The sequence below is a fragment of the Gavialis gangeticus genome, unplaced genomic scaffold (genome assembly GCF_001723915.1).
Source record: "Gavialis gangeticus isolate Ggan-Ray unplaced genomic scaffold, GavGan_comp1, whole genome shotgun sequence".
In the NCBI taxonomy this organism is placed as follows: domain Eukaryota; kingdom Metazoa; phylum Chordata; order Crocodylia; family Gavialidae; genus Gavialis; species Gavialis gangeticus.
In genome coordinates, this window is record NW_017729016.1 from 11,349,760 (window position 1) to 11,375,638 (window position 25,879).

At 44.3% G+C, this 25,879-nt stretch overlaps 1 protein-coding gene across 1 annotated transcript in view; it reads left to right on the top strand.

Moving 5' to 3' along the window:
• The first annotated feature begins 4,046 nt into the window (after window positions 1–4,046).
• Window positions 4,047–25,879, top strand: part of LOC109294468 (putative short-chain dehydrogenase/reductase family 42E member 2) — a 43,909-nt gene continuing 22,076 nt past the window's right edge. Inside the window, exons 1-7 of the mRNA XM_019512849.1 lie at window positions 4,047–4,143; window positions 7,997–8,235; window positions 10,339–10,434; window positions 11,780–11,840; window positions 18,656–18,774; window positions 20,584–20,659; window positions 22,961–23,037. Of these exons, the coding sequence (XP_019368394.1) occupies window positions 7,999–8,235; window positions 10,339–10,434; window positions 11,780–11,840; window positions 18,656–18,774; window positions 20,584–20,659; window positions 22,961–23,037 (666 nt within the window). The 5' untranslated portion in view covers window positions 4,047–4,143; window positions 7,997–7,998. The remainder of the gene's footprint in view (window positions 4,144–7,996; window positions 8,236–10,338; window positions 10,435–11,779; window positions 11,841–18,655; window positions 18,775–20,583; window positions 20,660–22,960; window positions 23,038–25,879) is intronic.

The following is a 25,879-nucleotide window of genomic DNA, read 5'->3' on the forward strand; positions in this document are numbered from 1 at the left end:
TGCGGAAAGGGAATCCCAAGTTCTCCAATCATCTTTTGCCCTTTCAAAACCCCTGGGCCAGGTCACTGCCAGCTAGCTCATCACATATATAGTAAAGGGAGGCTGCCTTTCATCCTCTTGGCCACAGTTCTCCTGTTACCACTAGTGCTGTTTCTATAATGGGTGTTCTGTGCACCCCGGCCTCACCCAAGGCTCTGGTGAAAAATAGCAAACAAAACACAAGCCCCTGGGCTATAACATCAATCTAAGCCATCTGGCTCCAACCTTCTTCTCGCCACACCAGAGTTATTCTATCTGTCCCCAATCTCAGGCCCTACCTGCAGTTTGGCTTCTACTCATTACTCGCACCAGCAGAGTTCCTTCCTCCTTGGCTGCCAGCAGGGAAATCCCTGCCTGGCCTTTGCCCTGAGGTTTAAATGGGAGTCCGGCCCTGCCCCGTCTAGTCAGCTGACCACTAGCAGGTGTGGGTCACTGGGTCCCACTAGTTGCCCCAGCAGTCAGCACCTGAGGAGTTATCCGAGCTCTCCAAGTAGCGGGCACCTTAATGCCCTGCTACAGGCGTACAAGTTCCACCTCATAGTCTGGGATGCTTTGGAGGGGGACAGGCCTCCTGGTGATGGTGCCATCACTACCACTACCAGCCAGCTCATTTCAAAATGCAGGAAGGTGGCAGGCTACTTCCACCGGAGCATCAAGGGGGACAAGATGCTGCAGGAAAAACAGGCAGAGCTGAGCATCCCACAGCACAAAATCATGCAGGATGTGGAGACTCGGTGGAATTCCACATACCTGATGCTCGAAAGGCTGGTCGAGCAACAGAAGGCCATCCATGAGATGGCCTTGGTCGGGGACATTGGGATCAGTGCCCTCCCCTAACAAAACAATGGGATACCATCTCCCAGATCTTGGTGGTCTTCAAGCCGTTCCTCAAGGCCACCAAGAGCCTCACTGCTGGTGATGCCCTCCTTAGCCAGGTGATCCCCATAGTAAAGGAGCTTGAGAATCAAATGGAGAAGTTCCAAGGATCAGTGTTCCTGGCTGGGGCAAGCTGCTTTCGCCAGAGGTGCAGGCACTGGTGAAGCAGCTGAAGGAGGGCATAAAAAATGGCTGGGTCCATTGCAGTCCAGTATGGTCCACATGCTGGAGGTCATGTGCGACCCAAAGGTGACGTGGAGCATCTGCAGCAGCAGAACCCTCGATCACTGGATGGAGGTGCTAGTGAACACAGTCAGGGAGGCGGAGGCAGGGGGACGTGGAAGAGGGGGATCCACTTTCCCCTGCCAGCACTCCAACCACAAGCCAATCTCTTCCACCACAGCTGCTGCCAATGTGGGCCAAGGGCGTGGCTTCAATGTTGGGGTCCAGAGGCACCAGACCCCACCATCAGGCAGGTAGCATGGAGGCCCTGGTGGCTACCTATCTTGCCAAGGACTTGGAGCCACTGTGCTGTGACCCTTTGGCCTATTGGGCAACCTGCAGCCAGGTGTGGCAGAATCTGGTCACGGTTGCCTGGGAATACCTGTCCTGTCCACCGACCAGTGTTCCAAACGAGAGGGTGTTGCTGGTAATGTTCTGACACCCCACCACACCTCCTTGGATCCTGGTTTGGCGGAGCAGCTGGTGTTCCTGAAGGTGAACCTCCTGCTGCTGGGCTCCCCAAGCTCCACGTGCAGAGGGAATGAGTGCCACCCTCCTCACTCGCACCTATTTGCTTTTTTTATTTGCTACTAGAACCAGTTAATGCCCCATTCAGAGCTAGAGGTGACAGTTGAGTTTATCACCAACCAACAAGGGAAGAACATCTCTCTGCTGAGCTCCTGTGCCAGGAAGAACTTGGAGGTATGATTGGGACTATGGGGAAGGAGGAGGCCCCCGATCTTGGGCATGACCTAAAACTGCACCTTGCCAGGCTAGGGAGGCAGTCCCAGGAAATGCCAGGACTGTGAACCTCCCTGGTGAAAGGCGGGTAGGGGTCACCTGATAACCTCCAGCCACCACACGCACACAGTCCTGGCTGGGGAAAGCCGAGACCTGTGAGATCTTTGAGAGGCCTGAGGCTTACTGATTGCAGTGGAGTTGTGAGGGTGAGAACAGGCAGGCAGCTCAGATCTGACCTGAGGTACCTCCAACGGGTTCGTGCTGGGGCCAGGACCCAAAGGGGGCTTAAAAGGCCAGGGGCCCACCACGAGGAAGGCCCAGAGCAAGAGGCTCGGGATTCTGACTGGCCTAAGGGGGGCCCATGGACCCAGTGTGTGGGGAGCAGATCACAGCTCTGCCCCAGGCTGCAGCCCCGTGCTGTCGCTGCCCAGCGACCCCAACAGCCCTGACCCCAGCTACACACACCCATCCCATTCCCGAATGCCGCTTTCTGCTCACCCGTGGGCCCAACCCAGCCATCTGGTCAAGCACAGGTGCAGAGCCACTTAGGGAGTTTTGATGAGCTGTTCTGGGGAAAGGGAGTGCTGACCTGGCCCACAACAGCTCACCAAAACTCCCTAAGTGGCCCTCCAGCCCAAATAATTGTCCACCCTTTCTGTATGCCCACGCATTACTTAAATCAATACGACAAATAATCTGCTTAAATTTTGGCTTCTTTTTAAGTGTTAGCAGGTCCTAAGTCTGCAAAAGTCAAGATGAAAGTATGACTACACTTACTAGGACAGATATTCAAATTCAAAGATCTTAAAATAATTTTTAAACAGGATACTGTCACTGGGAGTTTTTCATTCATTCTTCATTGTACATTCACTACATGAAAAACTGTGTTGCAAATCCAGGTACCCAAGCAAGATTTCATTTGGTTTCTGTCTGTTAAATTGGATTACATTTACCAAAGTCTCATTCATTTGGTGGGGAGAGACACTCATTTGAGGATTCAAGTTCTTTCTTTTTCTTTTTAAAAAGACTTTCTATAAGAGACATTTCTTAATATTGCATTATTCATTATTTTGTCTCATTCAAAATAGCTGCAGAGAGACAGCTTTGTAAGCACAGGATGATCTTGTACAATTTCATTATTGAAATGAGATAAATAGTAAATGTATATTAATGCTGCCTAGATACATCTGTAATGTTCCTACACCTGCTAATCTTATTACGCTCTCTGTAGAAAGGGCTGCTGCAAGGAAACTATTTGAGAGCCTTGTTACATGGCAATTTTGGGAGGCTTCTGGAGCTCTTACCCCTGGATTGTCTGTGTATTAACACCATAACATGGTTTTAAGCACTAGTTGTGCAGCTTAAAATTACACCACTCCAGGGCAGGATTAAAGCGTGGCCACTACTCACGGATGTGCCACCTAAATTGAAAGTTCTTCAGTATTACAGGATCTTTCACATGCATAAATGATGCATGCCACCGGTGGCTGGGGCAGTGCTGGCAGTGGTAGGAGCATGGCGGCGGCAAGCGGGGAGCTCCCACAAATGCCGTCGGCACTGTTGGCGGCGGTAGGAGGGTGGCGAGCGCCAACCAGCGGTTGGCAACCACCCGCAGACACTGCTGGCAGCAGCGGCTAGCGGCGATTGGTGACCCCCCACAGATGCTGCTGCAGTGTTAGCGGCACTTTTTTGTAGGGGGTGCACCACCACGCTGACAGGGTCCATATGCACCTGCCTGCACTCCCTATTCATCGCCAGCGCTCACCCCGCTGCCTGAAGAGCAGGTAAGAAGCCTGTCCTGGCTGACCAGCCCTCTACTGGCAATTCACAGCTCCAGCTCCTAGTCTTGGGCCTACTCACTAGGCCTCCAGTGGCAAGTCGGGGACAGTCAGAGAAGGCTCCTAGGCTAAGGGTGCGACTGCTCCAAATTCCAAGCTAGCACTAACACCAGTCAACATTTGTGCAGCTCACGGGTTAAGGTGAAACAAGACTCCAAATTGCCTTTGGGAAAGGAGTTGAACTGCCCACACTCTGAGCCCAGCCCTTTCCTGATTTCCAGCCCATCCTCTAGCCTCAGGTAAGCGCCTCCCTTTGCCTTGTGAAACAGCGGAGCAATATATAAGATCTAAATTTATCTCGGAAAATCACCATGCTTGTCTGGGGAAGTTTGCTATCCTTGTGCTAATAATCTTCCAGAAAGTACAATTTGTTTTATCTCATTCACTTTGAAAGGAAGACTGGGGACGTTGCTAACATCTGACCAAGGTAATGCCAGTTTTTTGGCTGATTAAAAGAATACATGTTTGACTGTTACTGTGTGTAATAAGGTACTTCATAGTTTTTCTCAAGATTGTAATGGGATAGCTAAGGATTAGGGGTGTGCGAAGCGGCCCTATTCAATTCGAATTTGGCCCGAATCAGGGGCAGTGATTCAATTCGTTGATTTGGATCAGTGTCTCTGATTCGATTCAGCCAAATCCGAATCTGAAAATTCAATGCTGATTCGGAGAATCAGTGATTCGGACATAGACACAGTTTTAAAAGTTTTTTCTACATACCTTGAGGTAGCAGGCACGACTCGTGATCGCTGCAATGCAGGGGTGCATGGAGCATCCCACAGGATGGGGGGGGCCCTCCACATGCTCGGCAGTGAACCCAGAAGTGGACTGGAAATATTTCCGGTCTACTTCTGGATCTGCTGGGGAGCGTGCTGGGAGGGGCCCCCACGTACCCCCAGCTCGGCAATTGGCCACAGAGGGACCCCGGGTGCCCCCCCCCAGACCCAGGAGGCACAAGTCACTGAGCTGGGGGATTGGGTGCGGGGGGCTGCACACTCCCTGGCAGACCTGCAAGTGGACCAGAAGTGCTTCTGGGCCACTTCCAGGTCTCCTGCTGAGCGCACTGGGGAGACCCCCGCACTTCTGTGGGATACTTCATGCACCCCAGCATCATAGCATTCATGAGCCCCTGATACCTAGAGGTATGTAGAAAAAAACATTTAAAGATGTCTCTATGTCTGAATCTCTCCAGATTGATTCAGAGAGATTAAAGGGTCCTCTAATTCAATGTGGAATCGGATATTTGGCTACCAAATCAGACCAAAACTCCACCAAATGGAATCAGGGACCGAAGCTTCGCACAGCCCTACTAAGGATGCACCTACAGTAGTTGAACTTAATCATATGTAATCATGAGCATGCATAGGAGACGTGAATGAAACCCTGCAAAAAGCCTCTACAAACTGAAGGAAATAGAAGGAGTTATAAATATACAATAGGTGTCGGAACTAAATCTTATCTGATTGGAACTCCTACACAGCATTGAAAATTCAACAAGAATACTCCCATGCTCTCTGAAACTGATGGATTCCCTTGTACTGGCAGTTTTGGTTTTCTTTCAAGATATTTTATGTAACATTCTCCAGGTAAAAAGATTTCTTTTCCCTGGGAGATTGCCCACTAGACTAGAAGACTAGAATGGGATGTAAGTGGCAGGTGTCAGTAATTACATTTTTCAAATATAGGAACCAACCTGTTGCACTCGGCTTTCAGTTTGTTCTTGTGGTTAACAAGTGGAAGAGAAAACATTTTACAGTTTTAAGCTATAAGATGGTCTGTTTGAGACAGTAATAATCATGCTATTTCCTCTTCTTTAGAGAAGAAGAGGTGGTTTGTTCTATTCATTGCTAATTTAAATGTAATTATTATTTAGCAATGTGAGTCACTTTAAAATTGTATCGATATCAGCAAATTTCTCTTATGAGTTTCAAAGTATAAAAGAAACTTACAGGTCTCAGGTTTTCTGCTCTGTCAGCTTTATGCCACTGTAGCTCTGTTTAACTCAATTAAATGATTTTGGTGTTAAACTGGTGTAATAGGATGGGAAGTCTGGTATTCACTTGGTTGGGCCTGAAGTTTTAAAAAAGTAAGTAATACTGAACACAAAAGTTATAAAAATAAAACTAAGCAGTGGCAGTTTGTAACTATATGTTCTCTAAACTAGATTTTCTGGTGCTTTTTTGTGCCAGTGTGGACAAAATGGGCAGCTGTTAATCTCCCTGGGCTTAGGAGCGCTTAGCTGACACAGAGACACCATGCTATGCTCTTGTAACTACCCAGCTTGATTCTGCTGTAGGACAGTGGTGTAGGTGCTTGGGAGGAGGTGTGTCTGCAGCACAGTACAAAGCCGACCTAAGGGATAGGTGACGTAGGTGGCCAACATTAGTCGCATTGGGTGGCACCAAACATATACACGTGCACAGCAGCACACAGCCCTGACAGGTCAGCCACACTGCTGCAGGCAAAGACAAGCAAGCAAGGGCTTGAGGCACAGTCCAGCAGGGAGGCAGAGCTACAGGAACTGTCTCCAGTCTCTGCTCAGGAGGAACTGGTCTGGGAAGTCTGGGCCCCACTGGAGTGCGCCCCACACTGCTGCCCACGTGCCTCTACCTGCAGCTGCACCACTGACTTATGCGGGGCGGGGGACAAAATACAAGTTCATTTAGGGTGCCATTTTTCCTAAGGCCAGCTCCGGTGTTACAGCATTCTGAACTGCTGCATACTCTTTTGGCTTGCTGTAATGAATGCTTGAACTAAGGTAAAGCAATATCCACTCTAAACCCTGAATATCAGTGACATTCTCTCCCAGGCTCAGGAGAGCAGAGGCCATATTTATATATAAAAAAATCATGAAATGGTGTAATTCACCTTTCAACCCATTTGTACATTGATGTAAACTCAAGTGATGTCACTGTGAAAGCTGATGTCACACAGACTGAGAGCGGGGTACAGCAGGTTGGATTTGCATTCTGGTCAATGAAAGCCTGCACCCTAAATTGAATGGATTATTCTACAGCAAAGACATATCCACTGTACCCCCAAAAATTAGCTGGCATAGCTATGGTGGAACAAGTTATTCTGCAGTACCCATTCTAAAGTGGCTCTTCATATGGACGCTCGTTTGGACTAAAAAACATTTTTATTCAAGAATAATTAGTGCACTTGCAAGAAGGACTGATTATTCTGGAATTAAGTTGATTTTATTACAGAACAGAGTGAACACGGCTACTGACAAGGGTGGTTTTGTGTGAGAATGACTAGGAACTGGGTAGAGACCACAAATTCAATTGCATAGGTATCTAAATAGGCATCAAATGGTAACAACCTTTGATGTTTACAGTTATGAGCAAGGACCCAGAAACTGGGAAAAGGTGATCCATACTAGTGGTTTGGAACATTTTCTATATATACCTTTCTATACCAGTTCTAAATCTCGGGCGCAGGACATCCCAGACCTGACTGCTGGTGAGCAGGAGGCTATAAATGAAGAGGGATCCTACTTATGCTATGTTTCTTGTACTCTTCTTTTAAAGCGGGGGTGTCAAATTTACAGCCCACAGGCTAGATCCAGCGCACAAAGCCATGTTTTCTGGCCCATGACATTCCTAAAGGGGCCAGGAATTTGAGGTGGGGCAAGCAAAGTTATGTTAATCCCTATGTCATTGCCACCACATCCAGATCTAGCCTGCAAGGAGCCCCATGGCCCCAATCCATGCTGGGGGACTGAGTGAGATTTACACCCCTGCTTTTGAAGTATCAGCTACTTGCCCTTGTCCAAGAAAAGATACTAGGCTAAGGTGGACCTTTGCTCTGACCTAGTATTGCAGTTCTTATTCCTTGTTTTGATGTTATATAAACTCATACATTTTTTGTTCTTGGAGGCTATGCTAATATCTATATATAATATATCAATTTATGCAAAGCTTGTAAATCTTTCCAGGATAGGAAGCACTAAAATAATTTACTTATAAACAATACATTGCAGATGACAGTGTTATGATTGCAGAATGTTGTTATTTCAGATAGAAATAAAACAAAAATTACATGCAAATTGCGATTAGAAAAAAGACTAAAATTTGGAATGAGCATTTATATGTGTTACTCATTGTACTTAGAAATCTTGAAATGAATAATATGATTTATCTTTAGATGTTCTGAAGAAGTTATGATAAAGGAAAACAATGTTCTCATCAATGTATTTTTTAACCAAAAACTTAGGGAAGTGCTCACCATCTCAGAGTACTATGGAAGTGTTTTGAAAATCATCTCTCATTTTGTAGACATGGTACAAAATAAGTGCAATGGAGTAATGCCCAACTGGAGACAACCATCTGACTACAGCCTGAATGGACATGTTGGAGCTCTGCTTAAGAGAAGCAAAAAGGCCATGGTGACAGGAGGTGGAGGCTACTTTGGATATAGTCTTGGGTGTGCTCTTGCCAAATCAGGGGTCACTGTCACTCTGTTTGATGTACAGAAACCTAAATGGAAAATTCCTAATGGCGTCATGTTTTTCCAGGTATCATGAAGTTACATTTTCTACAGCAGTGATGTTAAAATAAAAGTTACTTTTCTGTGTACTTTAGCAATTTTAATCTCTCAGTTCCATAAACAGAATAGCCATAAGCAATATTAAGGACCTCTTCAGAAGATTTCAGCTGCTGTATATGTCACTTTCCAAAGACCTCAAATGGTATAAATTAAGTGGAGCTGACCTACTAGCAGAAAGGAGCAAGACAGTGGTTTGAATAAAGAGCTGACAGTTGCAGCGTGTCTATATCCTGACTCTGCAGATACAGTGTGACTTTTGGGCCAGTCACTTCACCACTCTCTGTTTTGGTTTAACCATTTGTAAAATTAAAAGAGCTAATCTTACACAGGTAGATGGAGCATCAGGAATGGCAGCTTAAAGAAATGTACACCCAGGAAATGCCGTGACAGGTTCAAATTAAAAATGCCCACAGAGCAAGATAGTAATCTAGCAACTATCAGGTGGAAGTTTGAATCAGATTTGATGTTTGTACCTCACCACCCACCACTTATTAACCGTTTCACGTTTTGATATCTGTCTGTACAGCTAGCCTGAAGCTCAGAGCTGTGTCAACTGAACAGGAAATTTCTAACTCATTGGGTACATCTACACATGCCCGTACAGCACTGTTGCTACTGTGCCATCCTTTAGGAAGTACTAAATGATGGCTCAGTAATAGCCATTACTGTGCTGTTCCAGCAGCACACGGTTGTTTTAAGCTGTGCCTGCTATGTTGCTGTAGCAATATGCTATATCACAGGAGCACATTGCTACAGTGACATTGTTATAATGTCATGGTTTGTGCCAGCCGATGCTACATTGCTGTAGCGCGTTGCTACCCACTGGGTGCATCTACATTTCATTAATGTGCCTTAGATACTGCACATTTAAGGAGTTTTTGGCATGCTCCAGAAGGCGGGGGGGCACTTTAATTAGCACAGCTCCAAGAGCCATGCTAATTGAAAGCACCCAGAGCATCATGTGTATCAGTGTCCCCATGCTGAAAAATGGTGGTGGGGTGCTTTGAACTCAAGCTCGTCAAACGTGCTTTAGTTTATAGTGCCCCGCCGCCATTTTTCAGTGCCGGGACATTGATACACATGACGCTGAACTCTGCTCGAGTGCAGTAATTTCCATGCTCCAGCAGACTCAGTTATTCAACTCTGCTCCGATGCACTGGAAATCCAGGGTGTTGGAGCAGGCTCCCTGCACATGTATAGAAGCCCCTAGTTTAGTACTTGCTTAATAAAGTACTAACTAAATGTGCAGTACTGAGAGTTACTTGCACAGTACCGCCGGTGCACGGTTTAGTGACACATCGTGCTCATTAGCTTAATAACACTATGCAGCAGGCTATTAGCATAGTTTTTGCCATGACACACTACTGTGCAGTGTTATTGGGCTAATGATCAGTAAGTGTCTTGTGTAGATGCACCTACTGAAACATGTTCAAAATAAATCTGCAGGAGAACAGAAGGACATTTTATATGTGTTGTAATAAATTGTAAAATCTGGGATTTAATGAGTGAAATATTATGAATACAGAGTAGCTTACAATTCTCATCTTTGAGTGACAACATGACAAACCACTGAATTCTCCCTGCCATTCAAATCAAACAAGTTTTGCTAACATGCAGCTTGAAGAACAAGGTGTTAAAAATATGCAGTATCATTGCAACAAGCTATAACTATATATATTTGTTTTATCCTTAAAAAGTCTTTAAAATAGATTGTCATTCAGTTTTGTAAAAGCTTATTTAATATTAGTAACCCAAGCAAGCATTGTGAGAAGGACAGAATTACTTTATGGAAGAAGCAAGCGTTTTGGTAATATATATTTGTGGACTGACTGTGTAGTTGGTAGAGATGTTAGACAAGCTTTTGGGCACAAATGTCTTTACCAGCTATACAGCTGGTTCAGTATAAGATATCACCAAAAAAACCCTTTCTCTTTGAATATTTCGTGGACCATCATCACCTACAACAACACTCTGACCCTACTACAGGAATATTTTAGATTTTCCTTAGTAACAGTAGTTGATAAAATATCTTAATGACACCTTTCAAATGAATTATTTTCTTTTCTCACAGGGTGATGTGAGGGATTATGATGCTGTATTCAAGGCTTGTGAAGGGGTTGACTGTGTTTTTCATTCAGCTTCATTTGGAATGTCAGGACTGGAGCAAGTGAGTACAATTTTCATATTGTTTTTCTTCCTTAAGCCTTGTAAGAGCAGCAGCATACTGTACACATAGAAATGGGTGAAACAACAAAATTAATCAAAAAACACATGCTTGTTCATTTTTTCAAGTAGTTGTGCAAGTCCTAGTTTTTGTTTTTATGGAGTTTATTTTTAGTGAAAAACACATTTTAGATCCAAAAATAAATTTAATTTAAGCTTCTGATAAATGTGATTAGATTAAATTTGGGCAGAACTGGTTGGAAGTTTCTTTTATAAATGTTGAATATTCCAAGCAGAAAATAAGGAGGTATTTATTAAATAGTTCCAAATTGTTAACCTAATGCATAGACCAAGATAATAATCTTGGAGTATGTATAGACAGCCTGACTCCAGGACTTTGGAAAGGAAGAGATCTTCCCTTCTCTCCAGTCTTCAAGGCTAGGGACAGAAATTACACACAAACTGGTATAAGTGATCAGAAACCAGTTCAGATCTGTAACACAACAGAAGTTCCATGCACATAAACCACTCTCAAAATGGCCAAAACTGGTTTAAGATAAACCTGGGTGGATATAGTATCAGATTTAACGGATTTAGGTTAAATTGGTTTATTGAACTTCTGTCCCAGATCTCTTCCAGATTCAATTTAACTTACAGTCCCCCAGCATCCCAAGATACTTTGCACCTTTCCTGCAAGCCCTCCCCCTCAGGGTGGGCAGGCTTGGCCCAAGCTGTCTGCTCCAGCCAAACAGAGGCATGCTCTAGAGCCCCCTGGCTTCTGGTCTGAGCCACGGCAGGCACGTGGCTTCATTTCCAGAATCAGAAGTGAGTGTCTGTTCACTTACTTATTGATTCAGTCTACACAGTTTAGACTAAGCTGTGAAGATTGAATCAATTCAGCCTTGGGCTTTTTGACTGTGAGACTGGCCAGTGTAACGTAACTAAGATACATAGATAAGTGGTTGATCAAAGCTAAGGCTAATTTTTTGGTGGTAAAACAGGTACTTGGCCAGCCTCAGAATATGGGAAGGCATGTAGGTGGCATAAATCCATCCTCTTTCTCATGGTCTTGCCAAGCCTCGCTTGAGCAAGGCAGAAAATTGAGATCTTGCAACCTACTTCCAGGAACATTTTCACTTTCACTTTATATTTATCAATTTATTTGTGAACTGTTAGCACAATAAAAAATAAAAGGGGAGTTTACAGAACATTGCTCTGTCTTTGAAAGACAGGGAACAGTGAACTAAATAACAAAGTGGACGTGATTGTTTTACTTTTGAGGATTAAAACAGTTATGTGGTGAATGTAAATTGTTAAATTTACAGATACTCTATAAACTCTGCTTTTAGCTACAACATAAAGAAAAGATTGAATCCACAAATGTTGGTGGCACAAAAGTAATCATGGATGGTATGTATAGAGATTTTCTTTCCTTGGACCGAATCCAAACCCAGTTTAATCAGTAGAAAGATTTCTGTTTACTTCAGTAAACTTTGGATCAAACCTTTAGTGCAGGAGACAAAAAGCAATGCTTTCACCCTTATTAGCAGAGTAAGGAATTAATCTATGTAAACAAGGGTGGCAGAATGCGGCTCTAATTTAAAACACTTGTAGTATACTGAAAACATTTTTTATTATATTTTATGTTGAAAATGAACCTTCTGCATAGCCCTTGTAGTCTGGACAATTGGGATGAAATAATGGATACCACTAAGTGCGTTTATACATGTGCTCTGGGGGGGTGCTTTAATTAGAGTAGCTCTTGGTGCCTATACACAAGCAGGGAGGCTGCTCTGATGTGCTGTAATTTCCATGCTCCAGTGCTCTTGGAGCCACTCTAATTAAAGAGCCCAGAGCATCTTGTGTATCAGCATCCCTGTGCTTAAAAATGGTGGATGGGGCGCTTTGACTAAAGCTTGTTAAACGAGCTTTAGATACATTCCCCCCACCACCACCACCATTTTTGGGTGGCGGGCCACTTAATGGGTGTTGGTGACCTGTCAACAGCCACACCTCTCTCCCTCTTCTTTTTCCCATCCCTCCCTCCCAGGGCAGTGACCAACAGGGAAGCCTGAACCTGCCCGTAGCTTTCGCATACCCCACCCCCACCACACCCCTGTGGCTGGAGTCCACCTGCCCACAGCTTTAACACACCTCCCCCCCTCCATTTGGGCAGTTGTGGATTGAGCCAGCAGCTGCCGGGTCCAGACAGGGGGGAAGAGGGAGCAAGTATGCTACAGCTGTGGGCAGGATCATGCTTCTGCTTTTGCGCTGGTGTCCGCCCCAGCCCAGAGAGAGAGAGGGAGCACCTGGCATGCCAGAAGCAGCGCCAGCTGCCCAATACCACGCAGCTGCTGAATCCAGAGCTGCTGCCTGCCCACAGGCCAGATCCATTTACTTGGCGGATGCCCGCCCATGGGCTGGATCCATTCACTTGGTGGGTGCCCTCCCACGGGCCGGATCCAATCAGTTGGCAGGCCGGATCTGGCCCACAGGCCATATTTTGCCCACCTCTGGGCTAAACCATCAGCTTCCACATCCTCTGATGGCAACGAGTTCCATACTTCAATTACACGTTGCATGAAAAATCTTCCTTTTGTTAGTTTTAAACTCACTACCTACTAGTTTCATTTTGCGACCCCTTGTCCTTGTATTGCAAGAGAGAGTAAATAATAAATGGCTATTTACTTTCCCTCCCTTTGCTATTTATCATGTTCCCCCTCAAGCATCTCTTTTGTAAACTGAACAGGCCTAGCCTCTTTAGTCGTGCCTCATATGGAAGCTTTTCATACTGCTAACCATTATAAGAGTCTACTCAATTCACAGTTCCGTGAATTTTGCGGAAACTGCAGAATCCGGGATTGTCCATGAAATAAATTAAAAAAATAAAATAAAATGCTGGCTCCCCGGTGGGAGCCAGTGGTTCTTGCTGCTGCTGTGGCCCAGGCTTGCAGCTGCCAGGGAAAGGGGAGGGAGCTGCTTGGTGGAGCAGCACAAAGGGTGACAGACAAGATAGTAGCCATCTCTGAGGGGCAGAGCTGCCAGAGCACATGTGGGAAATATCCTCAGAATTTGCTATTTATGCTGTGACCAACCCACAAAAATTGTTTCATTTCTCCACAAAGTTAAACATTAAGTAGATGCCTGCTAATCATCCTTGTTGCCCTTCTCTGGTTCTTCTCTGTCCTTCTTGAGGGGTGAGGACCAGAACTGGGCACAGTATTCAAGACGTGGACAGACCATGGATTTATAAAGAGCCACGATGACTCTTTCCATTTTGTTTACAATTTCTTTCTTAATAGTTTGTTTGCTTTTTGATGGCTGCTGAGCACTGAGCTGATGTCTTCAGCAAACTGTCCACAGTGACTCCCAGACCTCTTCGCTGTGTGGTAGCAGCTAATGTAGAGTCCTTCATAGTGTAGTTATAGTTCGGGTTATGCTTGTGCAAGTGAATCACTTATCTCCATTGAATTTAATCTGCCATTTAGTTGCCTGTTTTCTCAACCATGCCAGAGCCTTCTGTAGTTCCTCACAGTCCACCTTGGTCTTTACCACTTTGAATGATTTTGTTATTGGCAAATTTGGCCACCTCACCGCTCACCCCCTTTTCCAGATCATTTATGAATACTTTAAACAGAACTGGTCCCAACACAAATCCCTGGGAGATCTTGCTGTCCCATCCTAAACACTGACAATTTACACTCCCTCTTTGCTTTCTATTTTTAAGTCAATTTTGACCCACAAGTGGGCATTCCCTGTAGTCCCATGACTATCAAACTTATTTAAGAGCCTCTGGTGGGGTCCTTGTCAAATGCTTTTTGGAAGTCCAAATATATTACATCAGCTGGATCATCCTGGTCCATCTGCTGGTGACACCTTCAAAGAACTAATAATAATGATATTATTTTCCTTCCTCACAGAAATGCTGTGAGAGATAAGTATATTATATATTAGTATAATTTATTATGCAGTCAATGTCAAGTGGAAGGTAGCATGTATGTACAAGGAGTTATTGCACAGTAAGCTATTATTTAGTATTTTAATAAACATGTTATTAAACTACATTGTTATATTGTTTTACTAAAATACTAGATCTCTCCTTTCTGTTCCCTGCAAAATTCACACCCAACAAAACTTGATCTTTTTTTCAGTATATTTTGGCTTTTAACAATGCTCTCCAGAAAATGACAATAGATTTCTCTCTGGTACTGTTGGTTCCAGATACAGCATTTCGAAGTATTGTATGTATCAAGAGCTGAATTCTTTTATTATGCTTCTGTCCTCTTGATGCTGGCAGTCAGCTCAGACAGAAATGACAATTTTCGCCCAATCTGGCCACAGAAAGTCATTTATAGCTGTGGCCAAACACAAGTGCATGGCTGCAGACAACTTCAGAAAATGGCCTATCAGATGAAAATCTGACCCCTCGTGCAGGCCAGATGAAAACATTTCAAAACAGAGCATCTTCTGTAACTTCTGTTTGCACTGCCTGCCAACCTGTTGCTGTTTTCAGAAGGGAGGGAGGAAAGGGAGCAGTGGGAGTTCAGTCTGGGAGTTTTTCAGGCCCTGCTGGAAGGTGGGGCAGGTGTATTGGAGCCTCCCCAAGGTGGGGGTGGGGAGGCTCCAGTTCACCCACTGCACCCTCCACATTGGCCGGGGAACCCCTGGAAAGAGCTCCCTCCACTCTATTTTCCCCCTCCCATTCTGAAAACTTTGCAGCCTCACAGAGAGCAAGGGCCATTTCTACGGGAAATCAGCTGCAGGCTGCAGCCAGCAGGTAGATTCCCCTTCCCCACTGGAACCAACACCCTGTTTGTCCCAGGGGCTCATTGTAACTCAGAACACTTCCCGCAAAGCGTTCTCGGTTACAGCAGGAAGCTGCAGTTCTGTCTACACTCCTTCACTATGCACTGGATTTTGTGTCACCTGTATGAATCCCAGGCTCTGCTGCTGATTGTCTCTACAAGAAGCAAAAAAAATACAAATAAAGAGATAGGAAGATCACTGGGAGGTGTGCCAAATATTTCCTGCCTTAATCCCTAATAGGATCAACCTCAGAAACCACAAAAATCTTGTTGGGTCATATGTTCATGGGTTTCAAAACGAACAGAAGTCTGAGAGAGTTGCATACACCCTCCGGCTCCCTGCTTGCTGTGGTTTGTCAAGATACACCTTGCCAAAAGCCAGAATTTTCCCTCATATATTTGCAGTGTAGTAACTATTTTTACAGTCCCCATCATGATAGCTGCCTTCCTTCTTACTGTTGCAATAAGGCTATACATGCATAGTCAGTAAGACTATGTAGTAAGACCATGCATGAAACTTATTGTTTAAGTAGGGTAGACTATATATGCATAATAGGTAGCCAAGCAATGTTACTCTTATTAGCACAGTTGTTCTATGATTTGGGCTCTTCCTTCCCCGTACACTGTGGGTGCATCTACCTGTGCCCCTGACTGCACATTTGGTACTGCGCAGTGATTTAGTACTTGTTTTACCAAGTACTAAGTGACTGTGCAGTATGCACTACAACTGCACAGTCCCGACAGCACACGGTTACTTTTAGACACTATGGCGACATAGCATCAGCATCATGGTTTGTGCCTGCTGATGCTATATCACTGTAGTGATGAGCTAAGTCACTGTGTGTACGTGTGCCTGCATGATATTTGCTACTCCTACACCAAAAATTATGTGTGGGAATGTGAGGCCTAGATAGAATATTAGTATCTAAAAGTCGAAAGTCAGTTTGGATTTAGAAGATATAATATAAGATTTGAATAACATTTGGCTTAGTTTCTTTTCTGTTTTTATTCCTTTCTCATATTTTAGCCAAATTCTCACTTCACAACTGCTTGGAAGAGGAAGGTTAGATTCATTCTGTTTTGTCTTTCTCAGCATCTGACAAAGTAGGCTGTTGCCTATGAAAGCTCATGCCTCTCAAAACCACCCAGTCTCTAAGGTACCAACCTGATCTACCTTTTGTATTTTCTCTGTTGTAAAACTAGAGAAGAGATAGAAAGATGCCTCTAACATCTGTCCTTCATAATATTTTGGAAGATGATATAGGAAGGAAGTCTTTGCCTTTGAGACAGTTAAAAAGGCAGCTTTGCCTACCATCACAATTAAGTCCTTATGAGATGGAACTGGAAATAGCTTTATGGGGCACATCCCTACAAGTGCACATGTGTGGTTTGCAGTGTCTCATACCCATCTGTGGTGCTACAAACTGCACACACCACATGTGTACACATTTATTATACTGCTAATTAGCAGCACGGCAGGGGGTTTTTTGACACCGAGAGATCCAGGTGTAAAAAAAAAAATGCACCAAAAAAAGCAAGCCAGAACAAATTGGTGTGGTACACATGGCTGCAGCGTGTGCTGTCTGAAACCAGGGCCTGGCTGGCCAGAGCCATGTTCCAGCTGCCAGCCAGGCTCTGTGCACCCCAGGACCCCAGGTAAGGCTGCTGGAGCCATCCCAGGTGCTGTCCCCAGTCTCTCCTACCCCACCCGGAGCAATCTGCTGTGCACCAATGTACACATGGGGGTGCATGCTTGGGGTCAAATATGTGCCGCTGCTATATGTCCCCAGAGAAACACATGTTCCTGGTCATGGGGACACACCCATGGAGTTTTTTCTGAATAAGCAAGGAGGTGACAACACAGACCAAATGTGCTGAAAGTAACAGTGCTCTCACAGCTGTCAACTGGAGGTTGCAGCTGGAGTACTGCATCCAGTTCTGGGCTCCTCAATTCAAGAAAGATGTCAAGAAGCTTGAGAGAGTCTAGAGGGGAGCCACACGCATGATCAGAGGGCAAGAAAACAGGCCTTATGAAAACAGGCTGAGAGCCATGGGACTCTTCAGCCTGGAAAAGCACAGGCTCAGGGGAGGCCTGGTGGCAGCCTATAAGGGGTGTACGTCAGGATCTGGGAGAACATCTGTTCACCAGAGCACCCCAAGGTAAAACAAGGACCAACGATCATAAACTCCTCCAAGACTGTTTCAGGCTGGACACAAGAAAAAATGTCTTTACTGTCCGAGCCCCCAAGACCTGGAACAGACTCCCTCCAGAGGTGGTGCAGGCACCTACTCTGGACTCTTTCAAGAAACGTTTGGATGCTTATCTTGCTGGGATCCTTTGACCCCAGCTGACTTCCTGCCCCTGGGCCAGGGGGCTGGACTTGAAGATCTTCAAGGTCCCTTCCAGCCTGAACGTCTATGAATCTATGAAAACTGTTCAAGATTGGGCTAAAGTGACTTTGGCAAGAAGGGTTGCTATCCACAGTAATAACCACACCAAAAAAAGAAGATCATTTATAATTCTGTTTGATCACATCAGAAATGCGTATTTCAATTTATTTCATTTACCCCAAACACACAAAATTAAACTTGTATGATGTTTCTGAAATACAGCATAGCTTTTGAGTTTCTTCAAAGTGTCTCATCAATAGTTGTCTTCTCCATCTGTTGAATGCAATTTAGTGGCAATATGGGCATCATGTATCAGGCTTAGCAGAATTCAGGTTTTTTTAAACAGTTTTGATGGATAACATTGATATTTATTTTTAAGCATTTTATTTCAATTTTTATCGATTTACATTTTCAGGAGTGCACAAAATTAAGGGTGTAGGGGCAGACAATTTATTAATGACAAACTTTGCTTCTGTAGGGCTGCTGTCAGCTGAGTGGCAGAACTGCCATCAGTCCAAACTTTGCTTGCCTTTGCTTCCTTGTCCACTTTGTCACCTCTCCTTCCTTTGTTCTCAGTCCCCTGGGGTTTCTGGGAGTTGCAGTTTAACCTACAGTCAGCATGGTTCTGTACTGCTCCCCTTTCATTACACAATTCATGAGTCATCATTTTTCTTATGTCCCCTTTCTACAAATGTTTCTACATATTAACAGTGGAAATATTTTTTGCTGATCTCTGAGTGAGGTGAAATCGACATTTATGAACATTTACCAATAAAACTAGAATCCTGCCAAGCCTGTGTATATGCAGTTTGTAAGGCACATAGTCATGACTAGCATTTTATGACATATGTTGGAGGTGAGGAAATGCCATCTGAATGAAAGGTAATCTTGTTAATAATGCTAAAAGTTAGGCTGTCTTTTTTATAGACGCTGGAGTTACTTTTAATAAAACAATTCTCATTGTCAGTTCATTTATTTTCCTAATCGTCTCTTTTTATTTCAAATAAATTATTTTGTGTATTATTACAGTTTGCAAGCAAAGAAGTATCCCAAGGCTGGTATATACCAGTACGGTGAATGTGGTGTTTGGGGGTAGTCCCATTGACGAAGGAGATGAGGAAACAGTACCATATTTTCCACTAGAAAAGGTACTTTTCCTATGTAATTGACCTCGTCAGCTTTATCTGTAGAAAAGCATTTTTGTCCAGCTTCAGTAAATTGGATTTTTTGTGTCTTAAAGGGCACTTATATGAAGAGTGTTTGTTTCTATAGGTCCATTTTTGCGTAGATGTAGTTCTTGCTACCAGAGCTCTGTTGTGAGATTATTTTCACAGGTGGAATATGTTTAATAAAAAGATGCTCATATCAAACATCAGTCATTTATTCATAAGCAGATCTGGGGTCTTGGAAAAAGTAAACTAATGATAAGTTAGAAGTGGACTTTGAAGTTCAACGAGAAGATTCTTTACTGTAGGGGCTGTCAGTTCTGATTCCTTGACTCTCACCCCTTTTAGACTCAAGGTACCCCCACCATTACTTTTCTCAACTTAGTGGCACACCATTTTAAAAAATAATGCATTCACCATACATAAAAACAATATGACTGAAAACACTTTAAACAAGCTGGGAAAACACACACATTAATAGCCATAATATTATAATAGTATAAGACACTTGAGCCTGTGGCAGGGCCAAGTTGGAGGCAGCTTTGGCACAACTGAGTTGAAGAGCTTGGCAAGAGAGGAAACAGGGCATGAGCCAGTGCCCACTGCTCTGGGTAGAACCCAGGGAGGCTCTGCTGTTGCACTTAAGTGGGTTTTTAAACGTAGCGCTTTAAGGATTTATAGCTTCAACACATTTTTCCTTGATGATTAGCTAGTTAAAGTGTAAACAAAACAGGGAGGAAAAGGGTGACCATCATATTACAATTGTTAAATTGCCTTACTCCTGTTTTTGGATTTGTCTAGGTGTGAAGACTTGTGTTTCTTGCAGCTATTGACTAGCTCAGCAATTAAATGTGATGGGCCGTGAGCAGTCAAATCAGGACACCTAGAGGCATTGCAATGTTACTGGCCCTGTCTTTGGGTATTTGTTTATCAATGGGGCAAATTTGCAATAGCTTGTACCGGTTATGGTCTATTTACAAAACTCCAAATATTCATTGAATGATTGAGACATTTGTAACACCTTAGACATTGGATGGCTGGTTTGAGAAATGTGAGCATGTCCCTTACAGGACATTTTTCCTGTATTCACAGGTTTTGCTTGAAATGTATATTTAGTCTTTTGTCTTCTTTAGTTGCTAGTTCAATTGAAGTGTATATGTAGTTTCCTTGCCTTTAGTGACACTTGGGAAAGAGTCTTTTTCTGTCATTTAGTTTTGTTGCTTGTTGGTAGTTATTAAAGCAAGCCTTTCTGCTATTAATCAACAGAGTGTCAATTCTTAAAGTACTAGATTTAAAAAAGCCACTTTTAAGTGCAATCCTGTTGCTTCCTAGAGCAAATGCCACCTAGTCCTTGCCTGCCAGGCAGTCTAACTGGCGCTTGACTGCACAGCTTGCCCAGTGAGCTGGGAGGTCAGGGGCCTAATCCCCAGCTGAGGGAAGCAAAACTGGAGTTTGAAGAAGTGCTGCTATATCCTGGCTGAACCCAGCAGAGGCAGGGGAAGCACTGTATCTTGTCTAACCTCCTATTAGGCTGGGCTGCAGTCAGCCACATCCCAGTCCAGCTCCTCACAACATGTCCTGGAAACAGAAGCATGGCAAGACAGGTTGCCCTGGTGACGGCAGGGGCAGTAGTTGCAAGGCAGCATCATTAAAAGACTCTTGCAGCATCCTGCTTGAGAATCACTACTCTAACTAGACCAGATGTAGATTAGAGTAACCTGGGGATACTCCAGTTTACCTTAGCTTAGTGAAAAGTGATATAATTTCATTACATTTGCATTTTCTTTTTAGCAAGTTGATCATTATTCTAGAACCAAGGCAATAGCAGACCAAATGATACTTGCTGCTAATGGAACCCCATTAAAAGGTATGCTTAAAGTATTAATTTTCTACTGTTACTAATACATTTTCAAACTATAAACAGTATGGGCACTTGTACACGTGATGGTGGGACCATGTGCATGTGACAAAAAGTCACAAGAAATCATCATTTGTCTAACATAATGGTATCCCCACGTACACATGCACAATTTCTTTTTGTGTTAAAATTTATTTGAGTATGGCAACTTAAACTATCTCAGATGTATTTTAGTTTGATCGGGGGAAATTGTCCCATTGTGAATAAAAAGAACAAAAAACCAAAAACCATGCACACGTACATGTCTGGCAGCCAGTGAAGGTGGTGGGGACGGTGCACGGGATGCTGGAAGCCCAGGTGGGCTCACAGAAGTTTAGGGTTGGCGGGCTTCCAGCACCCCAGGCACCGCCCCCACCTCCTTCTTCAGCAGCCAGCACACCTAGCTGCCCTCCTGCCACCTTCCCACACTGCCCCAGGGGCAAGCCAACCCATTTCTGGGCAGTTCACAGGGCACTGGACGCCTGCCATACCCGAGCTTCCCTGAGCATGCCTGGTCTTCCAGCACCCCATGCACCATTAGATCAGGTCAGATGCTACCCAGCTAGCACCCTGCCCAGGCAGTCCAAGGGGGTGCTGCCGCCACCACAGAGGAAAGCATCAGGCCCATCCACAGCCCAGGGGCTGCACAACTTGGCAGCAGCTCACTTACGCAGGCTCCTCTGGGGGAAAAAGTGCCGAGCCCGATCCTTTTTTATTTTACCCCCTTGTGGGGGCTGCCTGCCTCTCCCACAGCTGGGCATGAGCTGCCAGCAAGCTCTGAGCTGTGGGGGGTCCTGGACCTTCCCTCCACAGGGGCAGTGCTCCCCTGGGGCTGCTTAGATGGGGTGCTAATGAGTGGGTGCTGGGGGGGGTACTACCACCATGGAGGGAAGATCCGGAGCTGCCAGCAGCTCACCCCCCAGCTATGGGAGAGGCAGGCTGTGGGGGGCGGGGAAAAAAAAGAATCGGGCCCCTCACTGCTTTTTTTTTTTCTTCTCTCTTCTAGCAGAGCCTGCCCACAGCAAGAAGGGGTAAAGTGACAGCAGGCCACCACTGTTCCATCACAGTGACGGGAGCCCCTAAATTGAAATGGTGGGTCACAATTAAAAATCCACCATTTCAGTTTAAGGGAACTAGATGTCCCTCACGTGTACAAGCGCCCTTTGGTCTTTTTCTTCTCTCAATAAATGTGTTTAATTTCTGTGTATGAGTATTCAGGCAGATAAGGGACCATACACAAATGATAAAAAAGGATAACAAAAGATTAAGAAAATTTAAACTAAGTTAATTATAAATTATGGTTAGTTTAACAATAAGAATAGGATTTGCTCCTTTCTTCCTTCCCAATGTTCATTATTCTTACTTAGATTAGTCATCCCACTGAGTTTCCTTATAGATGCAAAGTCTCCAGAAGTCTGACCACTAGCCTCATCTTCACAAATCCCCCCAAGTTTACAGATGATTTCCAAGAGAGCCATTGCTTGTTACTTAGATTTTACAATTTCTGGTTCATGCTAGTTTCTAAATCTTGAGTGCCTAGATAGCAGTTCCCACCCTGAATTGTTTGTTCATGCTGAACTTTGGAAGAAGGGTCTGTTCCTTTTTCTCTTTCTCATGCATATCTCACTGATATTACGTATTGCTGGGCCTCAACGACACATTAATGTACTGTACATGGCAACACAAGCTGAAACTATGTAATAAGCTAATGCAGAGGGTATTATTTAATAGTTTCATACAGAAAGCATGTTACACCTGTTCTTTGTAGTGTATTGGTTAGCTATTATTTGCATAAGGAGTTTAAAATATTAGTTTTAACCTGAAAAGTCCAAACTAATTTGGAAGCTGACTGCTTTAAAGACTGTTTCTATCCCTATGTGAAGTTGTAATCAGTGGAGGAATAGCTATAGCTAACCTGGGATGTTCAGTGTTCTGTGTTTCTCACAGCTGTGGATTGGACTTTATTTTATAAATCTAAGTAAATAATTAGACTGAAAGGAGTAATATCTCCAAATCAGGGATGAAGCATATTGTTGGGGAAGTCTCTACTAGTGCCTTCTGCATTCTGTTTTCATCCTTCAAAGTAAGGGCAGCAATTTTCACAAGTATGAAATTAATTTTTAAAGGAGGATGAAAACACTTTCCTTCAAAGGGAGTTTCTCACAGAATAGCTAGTCTATTTGTCCTTGTACTTCCCAAATATACAAATACAAGTAATATATATATGATACCTCTCATGTAGTAAGAAAACCTTTTAATTTTATCTCCTAGGAGGGGATAAGCTCCATACATGTGTTATTCGCCCACCAGGCATCTATGGACCAGAAGAGGAAAGACACCTGCCACGAGTAGTGGTATGTATTGTATAATCCAATCCAGAGGATATTATAAGAAGTTATACCTGTACTATTTTTCCATCTAAAAATCAAATGTACAAACCAGTATCCTGATTACAGATCAAGGCATTGGAGTGAGATTTGTAAAGGTATGCAGACACCTAGAATAGGATTTAGGTGGAATTTAGTCTTGAACCCACTCCAGTACAGTAGGAGGGCTGATCTGCTTTTCCCAGCTCCCACACTGCATTGGAGCCTCCTGAACATATTACCTTCATGAAGCAGTTGGATGTTAGCTTAACATGTGTTAGGCTTTAAGAACATTATTCAAAAACTCACGTGCCAGAGGGTATATGTGCAGACTCCTTGACACTCTTGAGATCATTGCCAGAAAACCAACTTGCCTACTTCCTCAGTTTCAGATTTTGAGATTGCACTAGGAGGGCTGATTTGTCTTTCCCAGCTCCCACACTGCGTTGGAGCCTCCTAAACATATTACCTCTGTGGAGCAGTTGGATGTTAGCTCAACATGTGTTAGGTAATGTGATCCTGAAAGTCCTAACATTGCTATGTTATAATGGCGCTTAACACGTTTTATCACTTGAACTCTTGGATGCTAGAATTTTAAGTCCAGTTAACATGTCCTTAGGGTGACAAGTGACAAGGCCCCAAGAGAGTGATACCTAGAAACCCCACCTAACTGCATTATGATCCCAAGGTATCTTTGGTGACTTAGCTTCTGGTAAAAGCCTGCTTAGGTGTCTGAAGTTCAAGTGTGTTACTAGAGATTCTGCAAATTTAACTGAGCCAAGCATTTAGTTAGGCATCTATGGCCTACCTAAGAATGTTTGAAATGCACAGATTAGGCATCCCTTGTACCTTAATCTTTGGAGGGGCCCATGCCAGTAGTGGTGCTGTGAGCACACCTGACACTCAAGTGAGTGAAAATGGTTGTCATTGTTGAATTCAGAACAATGTATGTGACTTTTAAAGGCCTAGAAATCACAGCTGTTACCCAGGGAATGGAAGATCTGGGTTCTAAGCTCTCTGCAGCTTCCAGAAGTTCAAACCCACAGCTTTGACTTCCTAGAGAAGTGCCCAAATCAGCCTAGAAACTGTGTTGGGATGAAGGTTCTCTCTGGTCCTCCTGTTCAAGTTGTTTCACTGTATAGAAAGGAGTACAACATTCAGTATGCAAGAGCAAGAGGGAACCTGACTCTCAACCAGCAAGGAAGGCATTCTCCTGACAGAAGGGACTTCTGAACTCTGCTCCCATGTTCTTTATGCATTGTGCACTAGAGTCATCAGATCAAATACATAAACACCATTTGGAACAGGAGTCAAAACTCAGGACTTCTCCCTCTCAGGCAGGGTCTGGGAGTTATGTTCTCATCTTGCTTACTCTATCATGCCTATGAATCTTGCAGTCCTTCCTACACAGTAGCCCAGCTTCCATAGGAGGAGTGTTGGGAGCTCTCAACCCCCCCACCCTAGTGTTTGCTGGCCATAAGGACAGTGTCCTGGGAAGTAGGACATGTGAGTCTGAACACCTTAGGAGAAGGGGGCCCTAGAATCCATAATTCTAGGTGAATGCTCTGTCACTAGGCTACTATATAAAAGGTGACCCCTGGCACATCTTAAAAGAGTGAATCAGCTGCCGTTACATGAAGGAATGTGTTAGGGCTAAATCTAAGTCTAGATGTATGATTCAGGTTGCAAATCTCAATCTCATATAGGCACCTAACTCAAGTGGGGAGGTAGGCATCTAAATTTGGAAGAGAGGCAGTGTTTTAGAAACATTCCATTCCTATTGGCTGTTTGAAGTCCCACCCTACCCCCACACACACACAGATACACAATGCTCAGCTAAATCCCACTCCAATGTACCTCCCTCCAGGGAACAAAGAGTATACCTACATTCAGGGAGTAGGGAACTACTGGAATTGCAATTTTGTGTTTTTCATGGATGTTGCAGGGCACTAAGTTGTGCCTGCTAATTTAAGGACAGGAGCAGCATAGCCAGGGAGCTCTGCAAGCTAGGCAGTGCATCACAGCCTGAGCAACAGGCTAATGTAATTAGCCAGCATCTGCAGATGGTCAGCTGACCAGAAGGAGGCAAAGGCCTGAGCACATATAAACCCAAGGCTGGGGCTGGCAGAGGTTAGTTCTCTGGCAATAGCCAGGGGAAGGAGCTCCTGCACAAGGAAGCTACTCAGGGACCTTTGGTGGCCTGTTCTACTGCCTGCAAGATTAGTAAGGCTCCAGGACCTCATAAAAGGTACCCAGGGCTAGGAGGCATGCTATATGAGGTGAGAAGTTTGTGTTCTTAAAGGGGCAGAGCGCAGCCTCTTTTGGTTATTGTTATGTTATAGCTCAGGGCCTTATGTTTGTATTATTGTTTGTACCACAGGTTTGGGATGATGCTGTAAGGGGAGGTTTGGAGGCATCATTAGCACCCAGAAGAGTAAATTGGCCAATTTGTGGCCTCGAGTCCACCACGATCCACTGGCTGGAAAATTGGCTCCGTGGTCGGACCCAGAGGGTGGTAATTGATGGAAGTCAATCATCATGGTGCCCTGTGACCAGTGGCGTCCCCCAAGGCTCTGTCCTTGGACCCATATTGTTCAACATCTTCATTAATGATGTGGACATTGGAGTCAGAAGCGGACTGGCCAAGTTTGCCAATGACACCAAACTTTGGGGTAAAACATCCACACCTGAAGACAGGAGGGCAATCCAGGCTGATCTGGACAGGCTCGGCAAACGGGCAGATGAGAACCTGATGGTGTTTAACACTGAAAAATGCAAGGTTCTCCACCTTGGGAGGAAAAACCTGCAGCATCCTTATAGGCTC